The following is a 22,348-nucleotide window of genomic DNA, read 5'->3' as shown; positions in this document are numbered from 1 at the left end:
AAGATCTCACACCGCCAAGGACCACGCCATTGGCTGCGTCTGAGGAACAAAAGCTTCCACCATGTCTAGCTCGCCATCGCCTTCACCGCCACTGAGGCATGGCCTAGGCTGGCGCCTGGGCTCGACAGCCGTCATGGCCAGCGTCGGCGCGGCGTGCAGGGGCTTCCTCTACGCCTTTAATTCTGTCGAGGTGACGGGCCTGCAGAACCTGCTTGGAGTGTTGGACAGGCGAAAGACGCAGGGCAAGGACCGTGGCCTCATTACAGTGTGCAATCATCTTGCAGTGTGCGTTGGGCTGCCCGAGTCGTGACGAGGCACAGCTGACCTGATGGCAGACTCGACGATCCTCTGATTTGGGGTATACTTCCTATGCGATACGCTTTTGACGTCGGAAACCTTCGTTGGAGTCTTGCGGCGCACGACATCTGCTTCAAGAATAGGTAATGAGCATGCATCAGACTCCAAAGTCCACAACTGACCGTGCAGTTTTACATCGACCTTCTTCAACCTCGGCCAGACCCTTCCCACGCATCGACTATGGCATTCCGAGCTCGGCGGCCTGTATCAACCGACAATGACGCAAGCAATTGGCCTACTTTCCGGTCCCACGTCGTTGCCAAATATCAGAAACCCAACCTACTCCACGAATGGCAAGGACATTGTCCCCGCGCCAGGCTTTTACGCGGCGAACCGCAGCGCCTGGGTGCACATCTTCCCCGAAGCATGCTGCCACCAGAGTACCGATAGCAGCCTACGGTACTTCAAATGGGGCGTGTCGCGGCTCATTCTCGAGAGCGATCCAGCGCCCGAGTTTGTGCCCATGTTTGTCGACGGCACGCAGCGCATCATGCCCGAAGACCGCGGGTTCCCACGCTTTCTGCCCCGCGTGGGTAATCACATTCGCGTCGCCATCGGCGCCCCCGCCGACACGGACGTGCTTTTTGGCGTCTACCGCCAGCGCTGGCGCCGTCTGAGAGAGCAAAAGACGGAAGAGGAGCTCAGGCACGGCCCAGAGGCGGTGCAGCTGCGGACGGAGCTGGCCAAGGCAGTGCGCGATGAGATTCTCAAGATGCGCGCGACACTTGGGCTGCCGCAGGAGGAAGATGAGACGGCGGCGCTGGCGGAAACGTGGGACAAGGAACCGAATAAGCGCAAGTTTAAGAGTCCGGTGGATGGAAGCCTTGTAAATAGGCATTAAGCGGCTTCGCAGGCCACCTAGCTTTGTAATCCTGCTGTACATTAGATATTGCATAGACTGGACGGGCACTTGGTAGGAAATCAATTCTGAACAAAACAATCCGATATCATGTATCCCAGTTTCCTGTCTTTAGTAATATCACCAAAACTCCGATTCATCATTGCCTCGCAAGCTGCTTGCCAGTCGTCAGCGTTGATAATAGCAACTTGACTCCTCGTAAACATGTAAATGAATGCAACATCTACACCAGTCGCTCACGCTATGCCATGCTTCAAATCTGTCTCTAATAGCCTTCGTAGCTTTGCACCGGAACCTGTTGCTGATACCCTCTGACCCCAGCCTGTGCGGCCGCCTGGGCCGCCTGCTGCTGCTGATGCATGACCAGGTCATTGAACCAGGGGTGCTGCAGGGCGTCGTGGGCGCTAATGCGCAGCTCGGGTCGCAGCTGCAGCATTCTTTGAAGCAAATCGATGCCAGTAGGATCGATGGCGGGTAGAATGTTGCGCAAGTCTTGCGTCGCGTACATCTGGAACGTCGGCTTGTACTCGGGCAGCTGGGTGATGCCAGGCCATGTTCGTTCGGTAGGTGTGCCCATGATGCGGAAGATGCGGATGATTTGATCCTCGTTTGTCGTACCCGGAAACAACGGGCGACCAGTATACATTTCGGCCATGATGCAGCCGGCAGACCATATGTCGATGCTGGTATTGTAGGTGCGGCTGCCGAGAAGTACGTCGGGCGCACGGTACCAAAGGGTGACGACTTCGTTGGAGAAGGTATTGACGGGAATTCCAAAGGCACGAGCCAGACCAAAATCACCCAGCTTCAACAGCCCCTTGCTGTTGTAGAGGAGATTCTGCGGCTTCAAGTCGCGGTGCAGGACTCTGTTCTGATGGCAAAAGTCGATGCCTTTGAGGAGCTGGTACATGAAGGACTTGATGGTGGCATGCTTGAGGGCGCCGCGCTCACCATGGGTGTCCATGTAGCGCTTCAGGTCACCGTCCATATGTTCAAACACAAGCATGAGCTTGTTCTCGGTATGTATAACATCGTGAAGGGCGACAATATTCTCGTGCTTGAGTTCCTTCATCAAGGAGATTTCACGGATCGCCGTTGACGGAGTGCCTTCTTCGGAGTCGAGGTGGATTTCTTTGAGGGCAACGAGCTCGCCTGTCTGGCGATTTCTCCCCTTGAAAACCTGTGCAAGCGTGTTGGTGATTGATAATTGAGATGGCTTTTAATGTACATACCGTCGCATAAGTTCCCTCGCCCAGCTTTTCCAGCTGCTGAAACGAGCTGGGATGACGCTTGCCGTCCATAGTTACAGAATCTCGTAGGATTTACTTTGGCAAGGCGCCAAGGTGGTGAGCTTGCAACAATGTTATGCCTGACCTGTGAAAATAAATTAAACACCGGCTCCCTGCACTCTGGCGCAAAGCATCCCACCAGGCTGGTAGCGCCTGGTTGCTGATTGTGAGTCAGGGAGGGGACATGCGCTAGACGGTGATATCGCAGTAACCGAGCACGTTTCCTTCTCTGCCTTCGTCGTAAGCTCTGTCGGTACCTCCCATTCATAGAGTTCACAGCTTAAATTCAAGTACCATTTCCAAATGTCACTGAGCGGGCCAGCTGGCGCCACAACACTCCGCCATCTCGCGACTATGGCGGGGTCACACTACCAACGTCCATGTGTTCGCGTTAGCATGCTACCGGATCTGCCATCTCTCAACTTTAGCATGTTTGCTCGTCCGCTGTAGTCTTCCATTCTTTCACTCTCACTACAGATGACTCTCTGCCTCTACCCCGGATAATTCAAAATGCGACAGGTCCCTAGCGCACGCGTTTCCGCCGATGCACATGGCGGTTACACCGACTCCGCCGCCGCCAGCCAGTCCCTTGACATCGGAAGCTGTGCCCTCGTCACTGAGAACGAAATGGAGCTCGAGTTGGAGACTGGCAGCATGATGCCTCGCGGGCGCTCTTTCACCAAAATTGGATTCATCGCGCAAAGAGACGTCTCATTCTCACCTGTGCCACCCTCGTCTGCGTCGTCATCGCCAGTCGTCGGGTCGACGAGAGACTTGGTAGCCGAGTCTTCAGTTCCGAATACACCACCCATATCCGGATTCTCGAGGCCAGAATCATCTCTATCGTTTTTATCGTCACCTCGAAATTTCTCAAGCTCCTCGTCCGCCATCGACCGCGACGGCTCCATCGAGGACGCCATCATTACACAACAGCACATTGAAGCGTACCGAGACCTGTCCCCTAGCAGTGTAGGGAGTCCTGTACCACAATTCATAATGCCAAACCTCCGAATCCCGCGCCGTCGTCCTTTTACCGATGTTGGGCGGTCGCTGGGCAAGTTACGGCTGCTTGTTCTGGGGTCCCCAGGTCGGTCCACCTCTACAGCTCGTCAGCCATCCACTAACGAATCGTCCAGGCACTGGCAAAACTTCCATTATCCGCTCCATATCCCAATCCTGCGAGCACATCGTTCACATCGATGCCGTGAATACGAATTTCAATGGTCCAGTGTTGGAGATTCATGGCAGCACGCGTCCATATCAATGGTGGCGAACAGAGAATCCATCCGAGACGCTTAGGCGGCGGAGATCATCTACCTCTGTGGAGGAGATTTTGGACAGAAATATTTCTTTTCTAGATTTTACGCCCCAGAGACCTGCCAGGGCCGCTCACGCTGTCGATTTTCTCGAATCAGCTTTGATACCACTGTTGGAAAAGCAAATGGCTGACACCGATTTGGTTTCGCTACTGAGCGGTGGCAACGAATCCATCGTGCATGCAGTATTGTACATGCTTCCATCAACTGGTACGTCTCACTTACAATTCGAATAAACCCTACTAACGAAGTCAGGTCTCACCAAAACAGACGCGGACGCATTGTCCCGCCTTCAGACTGTCACAAACATCATCCCGCTACTTGCTCGCTCTGACGAAATTGACGAACCAGCCATTGAGGGTTTCAAGCAGAAACTACGAGATGAGATAGACGATATGGGCATTGATGTCTTCTCTTTTGCTCTCTTAAACGAGAGCGATGACCACACTGGCGTTTTTGCCGTATCCAACGTCACACAAGCAGAGAGTGACGTGATGGATGCAAGTTTTCTCATGAATTCTGCTTACATCGAGCCGCTACTACCTACGGATCTCAAGTCTCTTGTTGAGAATATATTTTCTTTGGAGGGTGCATCGCGACTGAGGCACTCCGCGGCCGTCAAGGCCGTGAAATGGGCACATGAACAGCATCGACAGCATCTGTCCAAGTCGGCCCTGACACGATTCAACTCTGGCCACTCAACCGTCACAATAGACCCCTTTTTTCAAGTGAAAGACTTGCGCCGGCTTGAGGCCTCGAGTTGGGCGCAGAGCCTACGACAGAGCTTGGAATCGGAGCGCATTATAAATGCCACCACCTCCACACAGCTCATCGCGCGTGCCTCGGGAACCGTGACGCGACGACAGGACCGCCGCGGAAGCGGCCGTAAAAAACGACATGCTCACCATACTTGCGATCAAGACCCCCTAGGCTTGGTCAGACTGGCAGCGCAGGTGAAGAGTACGGGGGCATTCGCTGTTGAACTTATCGGCGGCATCGGAGTTGTCGGATATCTTGCGCTCTGCTTGATGAAGCCCGAGTTTGCGGATCGTAATATGCAGCTTTTCTCGCCATCTTTTTTGGCAATTTAGAGCCTTTACACGCTCACATGGCGTCTCTTGTACATTTACATTGCTCATGATTGATATATACCCTCGCCAACACTCGTTGTTTACAAGTACAGTACAAATCTCTTCCAATTATCGTCCTTGAGTCACTTTGTGACGTCTTTTCAACGTCAGGTAAATATATAACAGTCTACTACAAAGGAGGAAGCAATCGCCTTCTGTTCGGCATCTTGTGGGTTTCAAGATCTTGTGGCTTCCTCTTCCACCGTGATACCCACTGACTGCGCTGCAGCCTTGAGGTCTGGCATGTCATCGGCCGCCTTCGCGACATGAGCATAGCGCACCACACCGCCCTCATCAGTGGCAAATGCGCCGCTAATCTGCCAACGGGTGCCGCTTTCCGTGGGTCGGTTCCAGACGCCCTCGTCAGTGCCCAGGCGGTACACGGAATACAGTACCGAGGGGGCGGACATGTGCCACACGCTGCTCAGCCCGAGACCCCATTGCGCGTACAGGTCCCGCCGCTCGTCGATGACCACGTCGGTAGACCAGGCGCCGCCGACTTGCGGAATCCATTTCTCTGTCGCCGCGGTGGAAGAGTGCGATACGGCGATGCAGTGAATGTCCGGCTGTTTATGGGAGAGGGCAGACAGTTTCTTGAACACTTTTTCGGCGACTGTTTGAAGCAGTGTTGGCTATTTTGAGGGCTTTTATACTTTATCGTTTGTCGAAGACTCAACCTACAAGGACAGCCGCAATGGCGGAGAAATACGATGACAGTAGGCTTGCCGTCAGGCAGTCGGATCTTGTCTGAGCTCGAGGCAGCAGCGCCAACACTGGGCAACTTTGCAACCTCTTTCTTCTCAGGCGACTTGAGGGTCTCGATTTCGGCCCAGAAGCCGCTCCGGCGCTGTGGCGCGCTGTCGCTACCGCCGGCTTCATCAGTATTCGTAATTAAATAAAAACAAGTATGATCGGAGAGAGATGCAAAAGTATAGTGTGCATTTAATAGCTCTCTACTGATGTCGACGATTACCTCGACATACAGCTTTGGGTATGACGCAAATGTTAGTCAGCCAATACATGCTAGCTTCACGGGCTTCGCAGTGTGGATATACCCTTCAGCCGTTCAATATACATGTTTACGGAGCTCGTGGGCTCTATCACGGCAGCGTAGAATCGGGGTGTTGCTTGTTGGTCACCTGTTGCTCGTATTCAACCCGGGATTGTCGCTGGCCGGCATTTCATGTGTAAGCGCTACCAGCTTGCTGTTTACGCGAGTGAGCCTGCTCCTCCCTCGCCCCTCCATCATGAGAGAAATCGTGACTTTGCAGCTTGGCTATCTGAGCAACTACACAGCTGCGCATTTTTGGAACACACAAGAATCGTATTTTACATACTCAGATGCCGACAAGCTGCTTGTCGACCATGATGTTCACTGGCGCGCCGGCGTTGGCGCTGATGGCGCAGATACCTTCTTACCACGAACCGTGGTGTATGATCTCAAAGGTGGATTTGGCTCCCTGCGGAAAATAAATGCGCTGTACGATACGAATCATGACGAGGATATCATATCAAGTACTCTTTGGTAAGGTGACTGCGATACTTTTATTTCGAACATGATAGGTTCTAATCACCCACAGGGCCGGTAAATCAGCCGTGCACAAACAAGAACCCCTGCAACAAAGCGCCTACGTACAGAGTCTCGATGCCGGGAGCGCACCAGATAAACTGACAAAATCCAATGTTCGCTACTGGTCAGACTACTCTCGGGTATATTACCATCCCAAGTCGCTCAACCAACTGTATGACTATGAGCTTCACTCGTCCATCCAACCATTTGAGCGCTTCCACATGGGCAAGGAGCTGTTCCATACGCTAGACAAGGAGCAAGACATAGTTGACCGAGACTGGCGCCCATTTGTGGAAGAATGTGACCACATGCAGGGCATTCAGGTCATTGCCACCATCGACGATGCCTGGGGCGGATTCGCATCGTCGTATCTCGAAACCCTGCGAGACGAGTATCCCAAGCAGTGCATTTGGGTCTGGGGCCTCCAGAGTCCTCTGCTCGACACTACCCGCGACAAGCGCACGGTGCGGCTTGTCAATGCAGCACATGGCATCAGCGAGATTTGTCAACAAGCGACGACCTTGATCCCCTTGTCGCTCCCTGAGCACCGCTTCCCGCGATCAGTCAAGCTCGACTGCAGCTCGCCGTGGCACAGTTCGGCGCTGCTCTCCGCAGCCATCGAAACCACGACGCTGCCATCTCGGCTCCTGCCACAGCCAGGAGGCGGTACGCCGCGTGTGTCTCTGGACGAGATCTCACAAATCGTCAACACGACAGGCGCGCAGGCTCTTGCTGGACTGCAAATGGGATTGGGTACCGAAGACGCTGCATCCGAGGCCGGTGGCTTGGACATTGATCTTTTCGAAATCGGCCGTGTGGCTAATGATGGACTTGAAAACCAGAAACGCATATTTGGCAAGTCGATATCGTGGCGTGGCGAGGTTGTTGAAGAGGCCGGAGACGATGAAAAGGAGACGAGGCGCCGCATTGGTGACTCGGTGGTAAAGAGGTTCGAAGAGCCCCGGCAACCGTACCAATAGATGAGAGCTAATCCGAAACAGGTTCAACACGACTCTTGAGTTTCCCATGCTGAACAGCTATCCCGACATCTTCCCCGACGCGGCGGGCCAAGAAAGCACACGTCTGCAGACGGCGCTCTTCACCGACCAGAGCATCTTGGCGCGAATGAAGGCGCTGAAGAAGCAAGTAACTTGGGCCGTTGGCATCGAGGAAAGAGAGGTTCTGGCGAATTCCCTGTCCGACATTGGGCATGCGTACCATGATGATTGGTCGAGCGGAAGTGACGAAGGCGACGATGACTAGGGACGAGCCGCGGAAAAACCCTCAAATGATAGTATGACAATTAACGCATGTGCAAGGCAAAAATACGAAACGGAATCGCTGCACTTTGGTGGGCAGGTGTCTAAAGACTATCTATCTAGTGACGACTTCAGCATGAGCCTTGCTTGGGCCTAGTGAATAACCTGGCCGTTTAATATCTCGAGGAGACCAACTCTGTATCTGTAGACTTTGCTAAACATGGCCTGCGCGATTTTAATACATGTTTTTGTGATGACATTCGTGTCTCCCTGATTGCTGCTCGTTCTGGTACTATATCCAACCTCGGAGCAGCCAGGAAGATTCAGAGACTGGGATTGTTGCCAATGTTGGACTATAGATTCTTCGCCATGATGGCTCCGTCATCAACTTTTCTTTTCGCTTCACGCCGCTCGCTGCGGCCGTGTACAAGTACTTCTCGTAAAAGTCAGCCAGAAATTGCAGTGATGAGGGATTCCGCACGGGTCAATATTTGAGAAGATCCCTCGTCGGTAGGGCCAGAGAAGTCGGTAGTTATCTACTCATGTGAGTAGGGTTACGCAGTTGCCAGCTGCAACGTCTCAGGCTACTTTTAACCGGCGGCCGCGACGGATGCCTGCTGTCGCTTCGCAGGCGGTTGATTGTCCTTTAGAATAAGTTAGTGTGCTGTCAAGTATGGGGGGTGGTACTTCGATCGCTTGTCCATAGCGTAGAAGATTGCGAAGCGGCATTACCTCAGCGGCGCCGCGCTTCTTCCCGTTGGCGCCTTTGGAGGACTTCTTTTGAGGCTTCTTTTCGTCTGCACCAAATACATCATCTGGAAGATTGAAACTTTGCTTGTCAATAAACGGTCACGGTCAACGAACAAGATAACTTACTTGCGCACATGCTGTACTCCAATTGACACCAATGGCTTCAGCTCGTCCTGATACTTCTGCCATGCAGTACATAATACCTTAAATTCATCGACTTGGTATGACAGATCGAGAGACTTGGCACCTGAGTTCACTGTTAAACAAGGTCTTTTGAGAAATGAGACGTTACACACCTTCTTCTAGCTCAAGGCCAATGTAATGGGTCGTGGTAAAGACCTCGGACGACGTTTGCTTCTCCGCTTCGCCTTCGGCAGCTTCTTTTTGCTCGCCATTTTGTTCATTGCTCTCACCATCCAACTGAACGTCGTCAGAGACCACGAAGTCAAGACTGCCTTCTTGCACTTGTTCGATTTGCGTTTCATCCTTGCAGAGGTGTCTTCTCGAGTAGCCCTTGACAAAGGGGTGTGCCAGAGCAATGTGCGGGTGGTGCTCCAGTTTCTGTACGAGCATCCGGACCTTTGACTCAATGTATCCTGACCATAGCTTGTGCGCATCCCTTGCCTTACTTGCCGAGACAACCGAAATGTAATATTTATAACCTGTTGTAAAAAAGGTGTGTTTGACAAACAAATCGTTCCAAGATTGCTTTCCTACCATAACCTGCTCGGTAATCTCAAGTCCACGCTGGAGTTCTCGCTTGATGATGGTCATCGAGGATCGCGTAATGTTGAAGGTGGCGCACATGGATGGGTAGGCTGGGGTGATGATGGGCATCAAGTGAAATGAATCACCCTTGTACACTTTGGGGTTCCAAACTCGTACTGGAAGAGGACCATTTTCGATGGGCTTGAGCAAGACTGGCTGGGGCCAACGCCACTGACTCATGACCAGGAAGAATTTGTTGACAATGACAGAGGTGGCCGCTTTGGGGTACAGCTGACAGACTCTGGCGACAAGCATAGCCCACGCGACACCACCTGGGAAGCCCATAATGTTTCCGTATACTGCTCGACGCTGTGCCCAAAGCTTGATGGCTCTGAGGGCTAATCTAAAAGTGCTTTGTTCCGGAACCAGAGCCAAAATCTCATCTGTAACTCGGGTGCCGTTGAGAGAGCGAAGCTCAGCTTCGTCCAAACCGCGCAAGAGACCAGAGTCTTTGAGATCCTGAAAATCCGGAGCAAGTTGCTTCTGAATGATGCGAGAGAAAATTAAATCGATACTGATGCCCGAATACTCGAATTTAATGATGGGCACAAACGCATCGGTGACGGCCGCGAGATCGGTAATGGAATCTTTGGGCGCCATTTCGGCGAGTAGCTCTGGAAAATATTTGAAATAATCTTCGCGCGTGACATATTTCGGAGCAACAATCAGGGTATCAATGTCGGAGCCGGGGCCGAAGACACCGAGGCGAAAGCTGCCGTAGGTAAACACCTTGCCGCGTGCATTCTTGATGAGGATATCGTTCTTCGGTTCCTTTTCGCGTGCAACTTTTCTTACAAATTCGTCTGTGATTTTCTGCAGCGACTCGAGGACGGTATGTCTGTTGGAGAGGCTGTCGTTAGCGAGAGGATGGATCAAACGCGCTACGACGAGTGTTGTCAGGTGCAGACCTTTTTTGCGTATCAGAAGGACTCTCAAAAGTCTTTTGGCGACGAAGTTCCTCAATCAGAGATTCACTGATCCGTTTTTCGTTCTCTGTGGGAAGCGACACCGAAATGGGCGGGGTCACGCCGTAAACCTGCTCGCCGCTCATTGTTGCCTCAAGCCAGTATTTGGCAACACCCGCCGGGTTTTAACAGGCTAGAAGGCCGTGACAGACGGAGGTTATCGATGGCAGGCTTCCTTGACTAACCAAAGAAACAGGCTCCGGAACTGCCGGGCTGGCGTTGGGAGGCGGCGAAGCGAGGGTGAGATCTGGAATGAAGAACGACGCAATGTGCCTGGATGCCAAAGACAGCATTTAGCGGCTGTTGCGCGCGGTCGCGGCCTGGTTGATCAGGTTCTGATCTAGGTAGCAGCAAACTTAGAGCAAGGGGCCAGGAAAATAGTTTCCCCGATGTCCTGCAAAGGGGCTCTCTGACGAATACAAAGGGAGAGGGAGAGAGGTACATATAAAGTGGAGTCAGTACAAAAAATGAAACCATTATTGCGTACGACAAAGAGTCGCTCCAGGCTAGCTTTGAGTACCTTGGAGGGACGCTTTTGTATTCGCGCCTCAACCAACATTTTACCTGGCACTCACTAAACGCGAACGCGGTTCCCTTGTCAAGGAATCTCTTAGCTAGCATCTCAACTGCAACCACCTTATCTCTACCTGCGCTGCACACTCGCGCTTAAGCTACGCATTCGCGTGCAAGCTTATGTGGCCGATTTATATGCTGTGCTTATTCAAAGTCATTCATATATATTTCCAAAAGTCACAGACTAGATTGCAGCGTTGCAGCTGCGCTGTCCTCACGCGGCAACATGCCACCATCTACGAAAAGAGCCCAGCGCGGTCGTCGCGACTTGCGCCTTGGCAGAGATGCAAGAACGATCAGTTCCACGGATGCCGAAATGGACCCATCCTCATCACCGACTAGACCTGCCAAGCGTCGCAAGAAGGCTACGTCGCCAGAGTCTGATCGAAGATCGTCCAACATCGATAACGATAACGCACCGCCGACCGACGATGACCAAATCGTGTCCCAAGTCACACAGCAGCTTAAGTCACAGGCTGTTCAGGCCAGCAAAGACCACGCCAATGCCATCCATGAAGCTAACGGCGATGGCGTCAAGGCCTACGCCAAAGTTGCCGCTCAGGACTGGACATTCTACATAACAAAGCTCGCCGTGAATATCGGCCGTGCTCCCGAGGTCGCCCAAGGTACTGAACAAGAGGCAGAGGACCAAGATCATGTACACATTGACTTGGGTCCCAGCAAAATGGTCTCTCGAGCGCATGCTGCCATCGTCTTTGACTCCAAAGACGAAAAATGGCTCCTTCAGGTCAAGGGTCGAAATGGCGCCAGGATTGACGGCCAGTCCTTGAAGCCCCGCGTCAGTCATCCTCTGACCAGCGGCGAGGTCATTGAGATTGGCAACGTCGAAATGATGTTTGTGCTGCCCTCAGAGATTAGTCCACTGCATGTCCACCCTTCATTTCTACAGAGGTGTGGCTTACCCGACGACATACCCGCTTCTCGCCGCCCGCCAGCGATTGCTCCTGCCCCAGTCAACTATAAGCGATTAGGTACTCCCCCTTCGACGCGGCGAACTGACCTCAAGTCTCCTGCCGTTAGCACCCCTGCAGTCATCATTGGCGCCAGTGGTGTCGATCTCAGCCTCGACGACAACCAGCACATCAAGCCACAGTACAGCTATGCGCAAATGATTACTCAAGCAATCCTGAATGCGCCCGATGAGAAGCTGAACTTGAACGGAATCTATACATATATAATGGACACTTATTCATACTATCGCAAGCAGCAAGCAGCAGGATGGCAGGTAAGAGAATCGTCTCTCCGACTTGGTGACGCTTTCACTAATTCTTCTCAGAACTCCATCAGACACAATCTGTCGCTCAACAAGAGTTTTGACAAGGTAGCAAGATCTACGGACGAACCCGGCAAAGGCATGAAATGGCAGATCGTTTCCGAGGCTCGGGAAGAAATGGTCCGCAATGCGTACAAGGTTGGACGTGGTGGTCATCGTGGGTCGTCAGCTCCTTCGTCACCGAACCAGCTCAACTACATTACACAAGGGCCAAAGGATATGGCTGGCAGGGATACACCAACTGGCAGGAAGCGTCGAGCCTCGCCTCTCACTTCGCCAGTGCCGCGATCATCTCTACGCATGTCTCAGTCAACGCCAAACCGTTCTGATCGCTCAGGCCTGAATGCGACTTTGACCGCAGACGGCAGCCCATTGCCAAGACAGCGAAAGACGATGGATGCAGAATCATCTTTCGCGGGCTACCAGCCGCAATCACCAACCTTGACCTCGTCGTATCAGGACGATAATTCGGCATTTGTCACGCCTGCACCACCGCGCATACACCCCAGGCTTGCGCCTCCAAGCACTGCGCAACGGCCGAGTCAACATATGCCAACTAGCTCCCCGGCGCCTTTCTGGAGATATGCCGAGATAGGAAGCACGCCACTCAAGCCGATGGCAGCTTACGAGAGTCCGTCAAAGACGAGAGGACCAATGCCGCCTCAGAGCAGCAGCCCGCCGCCCATGGGCAAATCCCCCCCCAGCAGCCCAACGAGGCCGCAACTGCCAGTACAAAAAACGGTAGAGGAGCCAAATACGGCCGAGGTGGAGGAAGAAGGCTTTGATTTGACAAAGTGAGCAGCCTGAAGTTTTATGTGTGTTCTTGACTAACGAGATATGCAGGGGTTTCCAAAGTATAAGCGCATATCATGCTCCTGTCGGGCGAGGGTTACCAGTACCAAAAGCGCTGAAGGGAAAAACTTGATTTGTCGAAGTGCAAAAGTAAATGTGCAACAAACTTGGAACTATATTTATGATGATGAAAGTATTAAAAAGGACAATTGATGACAGTATACTTGATGAACAATCAACAATTATGGCTGCAACCAAGTGTCGTTTACTATTGACAATTGCCACAGCGGAGGTCTGCATCTTTTTGGCAGCACTCGGCCAGCAGGCAAGCCAAGTTACTCATAGCCACGCGGAATTATCTAGTTTTGCTGAGATAGTGCGACACAGCGCCTGCTGTCTTAATCGAATTTATTGGCCTTGGTTACGTTGAAATACATCCGGCATATTCAAGTGTCATGTCGTGTAGAAAGTCGAGCTTGATGTAGAGAAAGGAAGCTGCGGATGATTGAGCATATCAAACGTCTCCATCATTGGAGCTGGCTTGGCCGGCCTCACGCTCACCCTCTTTTTGCACCAGCAATCTTTCCTCGTTACTGTCCACGAAAGACGTCAGCGCCGCTTAACAGTGGCAGCGCCGTCATGCCGTCGTCCAAGCGCTCAAGTCCCTAGATGCGCTGGGTCGCTACGACACAGTTCGGAGCAAAGGCTACGACTTCGACAGCCTCGAATACCGCGATATCGATGGCCGCCTGGCCGCGATACAGGATTTTGGTGGCGTGAAAAGGTACGGCTATCATGGTTCGCGTAACCGCTATGTTCTCATCGATGAGCCGTTCGCGGGATCGGCAAGACTTGGCGTCGTGGCGGAATACGGTGCCAAATTTTCCCATGTGGAAAAGGACTCCCCGAAAGGTGTCTTGTTTGCGCTTACTGATGGGAACTCTCTTTCTTGCTAGGGATGACGGTATCCAGTCGACAGACCATATGCACCTCTAGCCGGACCTCGAGACGACGTTCACGGGCATGGCGGGCATTGCCACTGCCGTGGCCACCGCGCAGCTTCAGCTCCCTGCGGATTACAACGTTCCCGTCACCATTGTCTCCCCACAGAGTGCGCTTGTCATTGCTCCGCAACAGGGAGACGGCTTAGAGGTGCTCGTTGGCAAGAAGATGCAACTCGCGACGGATGAGCAATAGCCGAGATGAGATCGCGACTTTGTTGTGGACAAACAGTCGGAGGGTTCGTTTCTGCAGAGAGGCGACGAGCTCTCTCTAGAGTGTGTACGCAACGCCACATCGCGCATCACGCCCGCTAATGCCAACAAGTGGTCGTTATTCGGCGTGTCTTAGCTTGACCGCTGGATGTCAGTGACGGATGGCGTCCTGGTCCTGGGCGGTATGGCGCCATGCGATCTCGCCGTCGGTGGGGCAGGGCATCAACTAAGTGTTTGAGGACGTGTATAAGCTGCAGTTGTTGCTGGGTCGGAGCAACAGGCTTGTGGAGGCGCGGCAGCACTGCGCTTCTAGTAAGACGTATCGTCAGAGTCGCGTGGTAATGGTGTTGGAATTGAACAAGCAGATTGATCAGCGGCTACTGTCAACGCACGTCGAGGTGGGCAAGGTCAGCGGGTTCAGGAAGCAGATCTTTGAGCTAGGATGTTTGTATGAAATTTGGTCAAGATTGTGGATGATCGGGCTTTTAATTCCGCGATTCTACGACAAAATCTGTGAATCCAGGTGTGGTGGGTTGTAATTGGTGGTAGAACCATTCCGAGCAATCAGGCCGCACCAACAGTCATATTCATACAGCGTTTGCAAGCGAAAAGCTCTTGAGTGAAGATGGTTATTGGTTTCGACTTGTGTCAAGCCAGACAAATAAATCTAGTAGTACATAAAAAAATAGCGTGTCAACATCTACCGAGACAAAGCAGCTGACTGTGGCCAACACCAACCACTGCTCCGTAAAAAGCCAGGTTCACGCGAATCTATATCCATGAAAATCCACCCAAAACAAATGTGCAGCCATTCACCCTATACTTTTACATTTTTCCCAATCGTCTAACATGTCAATGCTATGCAACATAAAATGGTACAATGGCTCACGCGGCCTGGCCTCTTCTCTTGGGGTTGCCGCGACCGGTGCGCTTCTTGGACTTTACCCCCTGATCACCTTCAATAAACTTGATCAACTCGTCAAGGCTTCGCGAGTCCACCTGCGAGCCGCCACGTTGCGGGGGTGCGGGAGCAAGCGTCTGTGAGGGTGCGCGAATACCAGACTTGATACGGCGTCCCTGCACGTCCTTGGCGTGTTTGGCAATTGATACAGCGTTTTGCGTGAGCTGCTCCAGCCAGCTCTCAGCTTCCTTGGTGTTCTTGTCCTCGGCACCAAGTTCGCTCAAAAAGATGTTGAAAGACTCGCGCATGCGGTTCACAGCTCCCTTAGAATCATGATCGAGCGCCAAGGCCTGTGCTAGCTGGAACAGCAGAGTGGCAGAGTTGACAGATTGCTTTCCGAACACCGACTCGCAGACTCGGAGAGACTCTTCAAACCACAGTCGAGATTCGTGGTATTCCTTCAGATGCTGCAGCATCACAGCCGCGTTGTTGATAGTCGTGATGGAATCGGGATGTCCAGGTCCGTAAATGATCTTCCACAAGTCCAGAGCATGCTTGGAGAAAACAAGCGCAGATTTGCTATCACCGGCTTGGTGGAGGAAGAGACTCAAGTTCAGATAGTTGAGGAGGGTCTCGGCAGAGTCAACACCAACGGTACGCTCAGACACAATAATAGCCTTGCGGGCGAGCTCCACAGCGGCCTCTTTGTCATCAAGCTGGTAGTACAGCATGGACAGGCTGTTGTAGACGCGAGCCACCTCAGGATGCAAGATACCGTAAATTTGTTCATGAAGAGACAGCGACTCCAAGAGAAGTTCCTGGCCTAGCTTTTTCTGGCCCTGGATAATAGAGATTCTGCCAGCCTCCAGAGCCTCCTCGGCCAGAGCGCTGCGTGGGCAGGTGTGCTTCACGATCGGAACAATGTCAATAATGTCATCTGGGCCGAAAGTAGAGACGGGGCCTTGAACAGCAGCGGGAGAACCCTCACGGGTGGCCTTCTTCTTCTTGTTCTTTTTGGCATCCCCTTGAGTCTGACCGTTGGCCTGACAGGTCTCACTGGCGCCATTAGTGTCGTTCGGTTTTGACACAGAACCGTCAAAGAGGTAGTTCTTGGCCTCGATCTGAAGACCAAGCTTCAGAGAAATTTCGCGAAGCAACTGAATGGGGCGGAGAGTCTCGAACCACCCAAGTTCCAGATGATATCTGTATCGCTTAAAGATTTCCTCTTTAATACTACGACGTAGGCTCTCGGGCGTGACATCCTCGAAAGAAAAGTCGGTGTCCTTATAGAGCGATCGAAGCTGGGCATCAAGGTCGCTATGAGGTTTGGGGTTAACCTTGTAGCCCAGCAGGCAGTTGAACAAGTGAGCAATGCAAGCTGGGGCGAAGGCGAGAGGGAGCGCACGAAGATAGGTGGCCGAGATGTGCTTGATTGCACGAGACACCATGTCTTGGATACAAATTTCACGCAGACACTTGAGTCGGCCGTCGGTAGCGAGCGACGCCATCTGACCAAGGTATCTGATGTTGATACCACGCTTGTGCAGGAGACGGCTCAGTGACTGACCATCCATAGGAAAGCTAACATCTGAATCAGACAGCTCGCGAAGCAGGCCCGGAATGACCTGTTCTCGCAAGTATGTGCAAGCAGCTCGCACCTCCTTCTCATCAGCTTCCAGTTCCGCGGTCTCTTCGGGAGTCTGTGGTACTTGTCCACTGAAGACATCCGGGTTAAGAGAGAACTTGAACTTGGACAGATCAGGCTGCCAGGAATCCTTCTTCTTGGCGTCCCCGGGTTCCTTCTCGTCATCCTCTTCCTTGCTAGCAGTCTCTTTGGCGTGCTCTACAACTTCCCTATCGATCCATTGCTTCATGCGGAGGCGGCCGAAAGAATCGACTAGCTCAGGTCGGAGCACGGTCATGCGATGAGGATAGCTGGTGGCAGAGTCCTCTTCAGTGTCTTTCGCCTTTTCTTCCAACCAAGGGATATCGAATGGTGTGATTCTGTACAGGTCAAGGATATATTTGCGACCATCGGTGCCCATCAGACCCTTCGTCTCAACACTGGCTTCCAACTCGAATTTCTTCCCGTCCTTATCCCATACAGCGTGAGGTTTCACCTTCAACGCCCTTGACAGCTTGCTGAATGGGCCGACGAAGCGCTCATCAGCGGCAACAACATCTTTCCCATCAACTGCGCCGTAGTCGATCTGGTTCTCGCCAGGTTCTCGCTGCTTGAAGATTCCAGGTACAATACTCTGACCAACGATACGCTTCCCAAGATAGTCGACAACAACAGTGGCGGGTGTGAATAGGCCATCGATGTCAAGTTGGTTCACCAAATGTACACCAGCAACGTCCTTGCCGGTGGCAACCCGAGCAGCCTCGTCACCTCCCTCAGAGGTGAATGTACCAACGCCATCAGCCCCGAAAGAGAAGAAAATATTGTTGTAAACGAAAATCTGAGCGTCGACGCATTCTGTTGGATTGAGAGGTGCAATTTCGCCACGAGCAACCATGACAGCGCCCTTGGTAGCAGCATCATTGTAGTCAGCAAAGAGCTTCGAGATGAGTCGCTCGCGGAATACTCGATCCTGGACCGTTTCCTTGGGAAGCTCCTTGGCGGACTGAAATTCTTCGTTCCAGTCTCGCAGGGTGTCGGTGTTATCGACTCCGGCGAGGAGGTAAGTCTCCTGGGGCCGTGTGGCGTCCGGCTCATGAGTACAGAGAGCCGAGTTTGGCGAGGGGACCACCCAGGGAGCAGCCGGAATTGCGTTAGTGAGCTGAAAGGTGGAAAGAGGATCCTTGCTATTGTTGTATTCCTGTAGCTGCTGGAAGGTCTCGCCAAAAGATGGCGAGATGAGATCGATTAGCTCCAGGAGTGAGTGCGCAGCCTGGCCCTTGGGTGCTGCACGCGGCGATGGGTCGAACTTTGCGTTGGATGACTTGTTGACGTAGAAGCCAGACACGTGCGCAGTGACCTGGAACTGCTCACCTTCGTTTGTCGTCACGACGAGGTAAAGAAGGTGGCCACGCTGTCTCAGGTAACAAGGAGGAGGGTTCCAGGTCGATAAGGCGATGGTTTTGACAGTCTTAGGGGCGGTAGTTGTCTGTTCCGCAACAAGGCTGACTAGAGGAGGGATCCCTTGAAAATCGTACTGTTCTTGTTGAGTCTGCCCTTTGGACTGCTCTTTGGGGTCTTCACCGGACTGTTGAGTGCCCGCGCTCGCAGTCTCGAAAAGAGAGGTACCAGCTAGTACACCCTGGGTAGTATCAACTCGGTTGCCGGCAGCGCCAATGAGCTCGCGAATTCGAACGAGGTGAATGCGCGCCTCCTTTTCGGTATAGGGGTCTTCGACGAGGTGGAACTCTGGGTCGGGTCCAATTTCAGGAATTTCGCCAATTGTTATGAAGTCCTGAACCTTTTTGCCCTTGAATTCCAGGTGGAAGCAGGTGTATCGGAATGCGGCGGGAAGATCAATGATAGACTGTCGAACTTCGTGGACCTGCTCCTGAGATGACACCTGTCGTTTCGCGTGTTAGTATCAGCCCATTGAAAGCACAGAAAGGAGTAGTATTTACCATTATTTGCACCTTAGAAGGCTTCGAGCCGGGTAGCACAATCGTGACGTTGAGGAGAGCTGTTTGAGTGTAAGTAAGGCGAGACTCTACAAGAGCACGCGACAGACTTACCCTCAGCTCCAGCGCCGTTCTCGACGTCATTGGAAGCTTCAAGGTCAGCATTTACATCATTAACGACATCAACTGCACAAAGTTAGCTCGGGATGGACAATAGCAAAGTGCAGGCATGGTGGCCAAGATGGTTACCTGATCTGCCTTGAGCCGCTGCCGTCTCGGTTTCAGCAGCCATCTTTTCGGTACAAGCAAAAAGAAGAAGAAAAGAGAAAGGATTAACGGGCAGAATAGAAGACCATAAAAGTAAAAGAGCCAATCAAGAAAGACCTGGTCACGCTCGACCAGAAGATTTGGGACAATTGAACTGCTAAAAGAAAGCACAAGAGCGCGATTGATCTGGGGGGAAGGGGAAAAAAATTGGGCGAGACAATTTGCCGGTACACCGGAGGGTGCGGGTGGAGCTTCTGGGCAGCTTTTTCCGCTGTAATCATTAATTAGGTAGTGCCTGGGGCCAGGAAAAGGTGTATTTTTTTTGCCTGTTTTCTACGCATTAACTAATCGGCCAATGTAATTACTATTCAGCACATGCGTTTGGTCGTTAGCCGTCCACTTAGTGCGAGAGCTGAGGAGCTCCTGAACCGAGAACAGCCGCGCCGGCCCTCAGGCCGACACCGGTAGCAGCCCGGTAGCAGGGGCGCCGCCACTCCATCCGGTTATGCAGCAAAGGCAGTTTATGTTGTACAACCTAGGTAATAGTGATCAGATGATTGTTGGCTGCATACTCAACTCAACAACACAAATGTCGAATACATAGCCGCGGCATCAGGTAGATGGGTAATTCTGGCAGCTTACTGGCAGCAAGTCAATTTGCATTTCCATCTCCTCTTTTTCACAGTGTCCTGTTCATTGTTACAAATGGGTACGGCTGCCCGAAAAGTTACCTGTTTAAGCATTCGAATTCTTTGAAAGCAAAATAGAGAGAATTTTGATTTAGTGCTCTTTAATTTTTTTTCTTTTGGAATCCGACGAAGGAATCGCGACACCTCAAGTGGCGCACGTTCCGATAACGCTCCGCCGTGATTTCGCGGGCACTGGCGCGGCTCATCAGTGTTGAAAGCAAAAAAGAAATGATATTATACTTTCAGACAAAGTTTTGCGAAAGTGCAAGGCTATTCGCCTCACGCAACCAAGCCAGTGTCGGCAGGCATGGGAAAAAAAGAAAGAAATTCTGATTGCCTGAATAAAATTCTATAAAGGGGCTAGAATACATCCATGAAAGAGATCCGTTAAGTTTTAGTCTATATAAATGGTTCTTGGCGGAATTATCGTCATCCTTGCGTATGCCGCGCTACCAATCAATCGCGCTTCTTCATCGTTGGCTTCGAGCATCGGGCCAAGAGCTGACTGCATCGTCTACTTCTTTCATGAATGTACTGGTGTTGTGAATAGAGGTTCCTCCCAAAACAACGCGAATGCCAGGTGTTGTGGCATTGATGCCCGCAATCATCTTTGCTTCTTCATATGTTGCACCACCAACCATAAAGACTATAATGTCCTGAGGCTTATCTCTAGTCGTTCCTCCTGCGTCAACAAATGGGTATTGTTGCTCCTTTAAGCGGCCTTTGACAAGATTTTGAAGTGTGGTTTCTAGTAGTGTCGTGTGTTGTGTATAAACATTTTCCACGCCCTTGAGGCCCTTGAAACGGTTAGACGCACCAGAAAAGATCCCCCCCGATTCGAATATATCAGAGATGCTACCCTGTCCTTGTGAAGCGTGCAGAGATGTGTGATAAGCAAGCACCTTGCCTACCATGGAGGCCTGGCGCGGTGGCACATTACCAGCTGCAACGAGAAGATCGGTCAGCATCGGCAAAGAGTTGGAAGGCTGTTTTTGATAGCGCAGAGCATACAAAGTCACTAGCGCAACTTTGCTGTCAGCTGTGACTTGTGGATTTTGCAGCAGCGTTTGTATTGACTGTTTCCCTCGTCAGCTTCTTTTCAATGACTGGATCAGTACAGATACATACTCGCAGATCGTTGTTATGATTATCATTGCATGCGAGACTTTGCTCTAACTCGCTGACTTCTAGCAGATTTTCGGCTGCGACACGTCTACTCAGTTCGGAGACGAGGGTGACATGTTTGCTGACGTTGCCAGATAACTTTCGAAATTCGGGATATTCCTCGATGAAGCGCTTCATATCAGCAATAGAGTCAATGTCGGCGTTGTTCTTTGTCTTTGATTGGTATTGCTCCACGTATTCCTTGATCGTGCTTCCAAGGTCACCAAAGTTGAGAAACATGTTCTTTTTGAAGAAAGGGTCCTGGTCTTGGGATAGAACAATTTCTCGCAGCTCTGGTCGGATATCCGGCACATTCTCGAGGTTCACGCGGCCGTTTTGAATACCGAGAAGATGATTGACCATGGCCTGATAGGTCCATTGTGTTAGGAGTGGGGTGACGGGGTCCTCGCGACGATCGAGCACCAGCAGAATTGGTGGCGTGTCAACTTTTCGAAAATCAAACAGTTGTTCCTCTTGAGTCATCAGATATCGAACCTCGGAAGCGAGCTTCTTTGCCATCAAGCTGCTCTTGGAGAATCGAATGAGGGGCTTCTTCTTGAGCGATAACAAAACAGCGACTAATCCTTCCGCACAGCGTTGGAGGGAGTCGGCGTTCCAGATATCAGGGCTGCCAGCAAATATATGCCATCTTGGCAGCATAATTTCGAGGCTGAATAAATCTGAATTTACGACCATATAGTCTGCAAAGTGCTCCTGGACAACCTTGACAATCTCATGATCATCTGCCTCAGCCAGTCGCTCGAGCGAGGACTTTTTGGCCACATTGGTAAAATAAAGCTGGTAGTCGCCATATTTGGGATCCCTTAGCTCATCGATCAAAAGCTGTATAGTTTCTGGTGAGGGTCGCACGAGGCAGAGGCAGCGCAGATGTCTCATCTTCTCTCTCGCAGTATTATCCAGGCGATCAATCAAATAGACCTCATGGTTGAGAAGACTCGACTGCGTAATTGCCGTGGATACAATCGGGACGGTATCTCTATCCAAAAGTAAAATTTTCATTTTGGACGACAATGTCTCTCCCGTGGGCATCACGATCTTGGAGATGTAGCCCGAGATGGCCTGGGAAACGTCCATCGTGAATGAGGGTCTACCGTGCCGTTTTGATGCTCAAGCAGCTTCTGAAAGCTTTCCTTTGGACTTGTATAGTACTGGACACTCGCATGTAGGTTGGGCGACTCGGTCGAAAAGGGTTTGTCACATGTGCTAGCTCAGACCTAGGCTGATGAAGCTCAAGAGTGACAAGGCCGAAGCTGTCCGCGCTACATCAGGTTGGCACCCGCTAATTGAATTAGTCCCGGTCGATGCATACACCACTGGTAGACCCTGGCGAACTTGTCGTTCACATCAGCCGAGGCCTGCTTTTGATCTGGTAAAGTTTCAAAGTCTTTGATTTTCCTGTCAGTACCTTCTTCTAGGTGTCAATCTTCCGTTTGGTGGGGCATGAACACAACGACTGTCGATTTGCCATAATCACCTCCAACGCATCGCAGAAGGAGCTTGTAGGTACGGATAGGTTATTGGTGAGAAACGTCCAGCGGGGCGGTGTCTCTGGGTCGCTAAGCTCTTACCTCTACCATTTTACACACGCCTG

The 22,348-nt window shown here is 51.8% G+C and overlaps 9 protein-coding genes across 9 annotated transcripts; 4 read left to right on the top strand and 5 right to left on the bottom strand.

Annotated features, from left to right (window-relative positions):
• Positions 1 to 61: 61 nt before the first annotated feature.
• On the top strand, positions 62 to 1,198 carry BBA_08346 (acyltransferase-like protein; the record flags this gene model as incomplete). The annotated part of the gene is made up of 3 exons (XM_008603443.1): positions 62 to 285; positions 336 to 440; positions 487 to 1,198. The coding sequence occupies 3 exons, from the start codon at positions 62 to 64 to the stop codon at positions 1,196 to 1,198; spliced, it is 1,041 nt and encodes a 346-aa protein (XP_008601665.1).
• Positions 1,199 to 1,481: 283 nt separating this feature from the next.
• On the bottom strand, positions 1,482 to 2,517 carry BBA_08345 (Protein tyrosine kinase; the record flags this gene model as incomplete). Its single annotated transcript, XM_008603442.1, has 2 exons — positions 1,482 to 2,396; positions 2,449 to 2,517. The coding sequence occupies 2 exons, from the start codon at positions 2,515 to 2,517 to the stop codon at positions 1,482 to 1,484; spliced, it is 984 nt and encodes a 327-aa protein (XP_008601664.1).
• Positions 2,518 to 3,015: 498 nt separating this feature from the next.
• BBA_08344 (ATP-dependent molecular chaperone HSC82) lies at positions 3,016 to 4,912 on the top strand (the record flags this gene model as incomplete). The annotated part of the gene is made up of 3 exons (XM_008603441.1): positions 3,016 to 3,592; positions 3,642 to 4,031; positions 4,077 to 4,912. The coding sequence occupies 3 exons, from the start codon at positions 3,016 to 3,018 to the stop codon at positions 4,910 to 4,912; spliced, it is 1,803 nt and encodes a 600-aa protein (XP_008601663.1).
• A 215-nt stretch (positions 4,913 to 5,127) lies between these two features.
• Positions 5,128 to 6,028, bottom strand: BBA_08343 (uncharacterized protein; the record flags this gene model as incomplete). Its single annotated transcript, XM_008603440.1, has 3 exons — positions 5,128 to 5,564; positions 5,633 to 5,824; positions 6,007 to 6,028. The coding sequence occupies 3 exons, from the start codon at positions 6,026 to 6,028 to the stop codon at positions 5,128 to 5,130; spliced, it is 651 nt and encodes a 216-aa protein (XP_008601662.1).
• A 170-nt stretch (positions 6,029 to 6,198) lies between these two features.
• Positions 6,199 to 7,784, top strand: BBA_08342 (misato Segment II myosin-like domain-containing protein; the record flags this gene model as incomplete). Its single annotated transcript, XM_008603439.1, has 3 exons — positions 6,199 to 6,476; positions 6,532 to 7,470; positions 7,523 to 7,784. 3 exons carry the CDS (start codon positions 6,199 to 6,201, stop codon positions 7,782 to 7,784), a joined length of 1,479 nt encoding a protein of 492 aa, XP_008601661.1.
• A 586-nt stretch (positions 7,785 to 8,370) lies between these two features.
• Positions 8,371 to 10,349, bottom strand: BBA_08341 (Poly(A) polymerase pla1; the record flags this gene model as incomplete). Its single annotated transcript, XM_008603438.1, has 5 exons — positions 8,371 to 8,424; positions 8,468 to 8,609; positions 8,657 to 8,777; positions 8,827 to 10,148; positions 10,207 to 10,349. The coding sequence occupies 5 exons, from the start codon at positions 10,347 to 10,349 to the stop codon at positions 8,371 to 8,373; spliced, it is 1,782 nt and encodes a 593-aa protein (XP_008601660.1).
• Positions 10,350 to 11,062: 713 nt separating this feature from the next.
• Positions 11,063 to 13,055, top strand: BBA_08340 (Transcription factor, fork head; the record flags this gene model as incomplete). The annotated part of the gene is made up of 3 exons (XM_008603437.1): positions 11,063 to 12,082; positions 12,134 to 12,924; positions 12,974 to 13,055. The coding sequence occupies 3 exons, from the start codon at positions 11,063 to 11,065 to the stop codon at positions 13,053 to 13,055; spliced, it is 1,893 nt and encodes a 630-aa protein (XP_008601659.1).
• Positions 13,056 to 15,021: 1,966 nt separating this feature from the next.
• On the bottom strand, positions 15,022 to 18,908 carry BBA_08339 (tetratricopeptide repeat containing protein; the record flags this gene model as incomplete). The annotated part of the gene is made up of 4 exons (XM_008603436.1): positions 15,022 to 18,561; positions 18,620 to 18,678; positions 18,731 to 18,802; positions 18,866 to 18,908. The coding sequence occupies 4 exons, from the start codon at positions 18,906 to 18,908 to the stop codon at positions 15,022 to 15,024; spliced, it is 3,714 nt and encodes a 1,237-aa protein (XP_008601658.1).
• Positions 18,909 to 20,042: 1,134 nt separating this feature from the next.
• On the bottom strand, positions 20,043 to 21,831 carry BBA_08338 (vacuolar protein sorting-associated protein; the record flags this gene model as incomplete). Its single annotated transcript, XM_008603435.1, has 2 exons — positions 20,043 to 20,558; positions 20,701 to 21,831. 2 exons carry the CDS (start codon positions 21,829 to 21,831, stop codon positions 20,043 to 20,045), a joined length of 1,647 nt encoding a protein of 548 aa, XP_008601657.1.
• Between the last annotated feature and the right edge of the window lie 517 nt (positions 21,832 to 22,348).

The sequence above is a fragment of the Beauveria bassiana genome (genome assembly GCF_000280675.1).
Source record: "Beauveria bassiana ARSEF 2860 unplaced genomic scaffold BBA_S00034, whole genome shotgun sequence".
NCBI classification, from domain to species: domain Eukaryota; kingdom Fungi; phylum Ascomycota; class Sordariomycetes; order Hypocreales; family Cordycipitaceae; genus Beauveria; species Beauveria bassiana.
The sequence above is the reverse complement of the archived record's forward strand: the minus strand, read 5'-3'. Positions and strand labels throughout refer to the sequence as shown.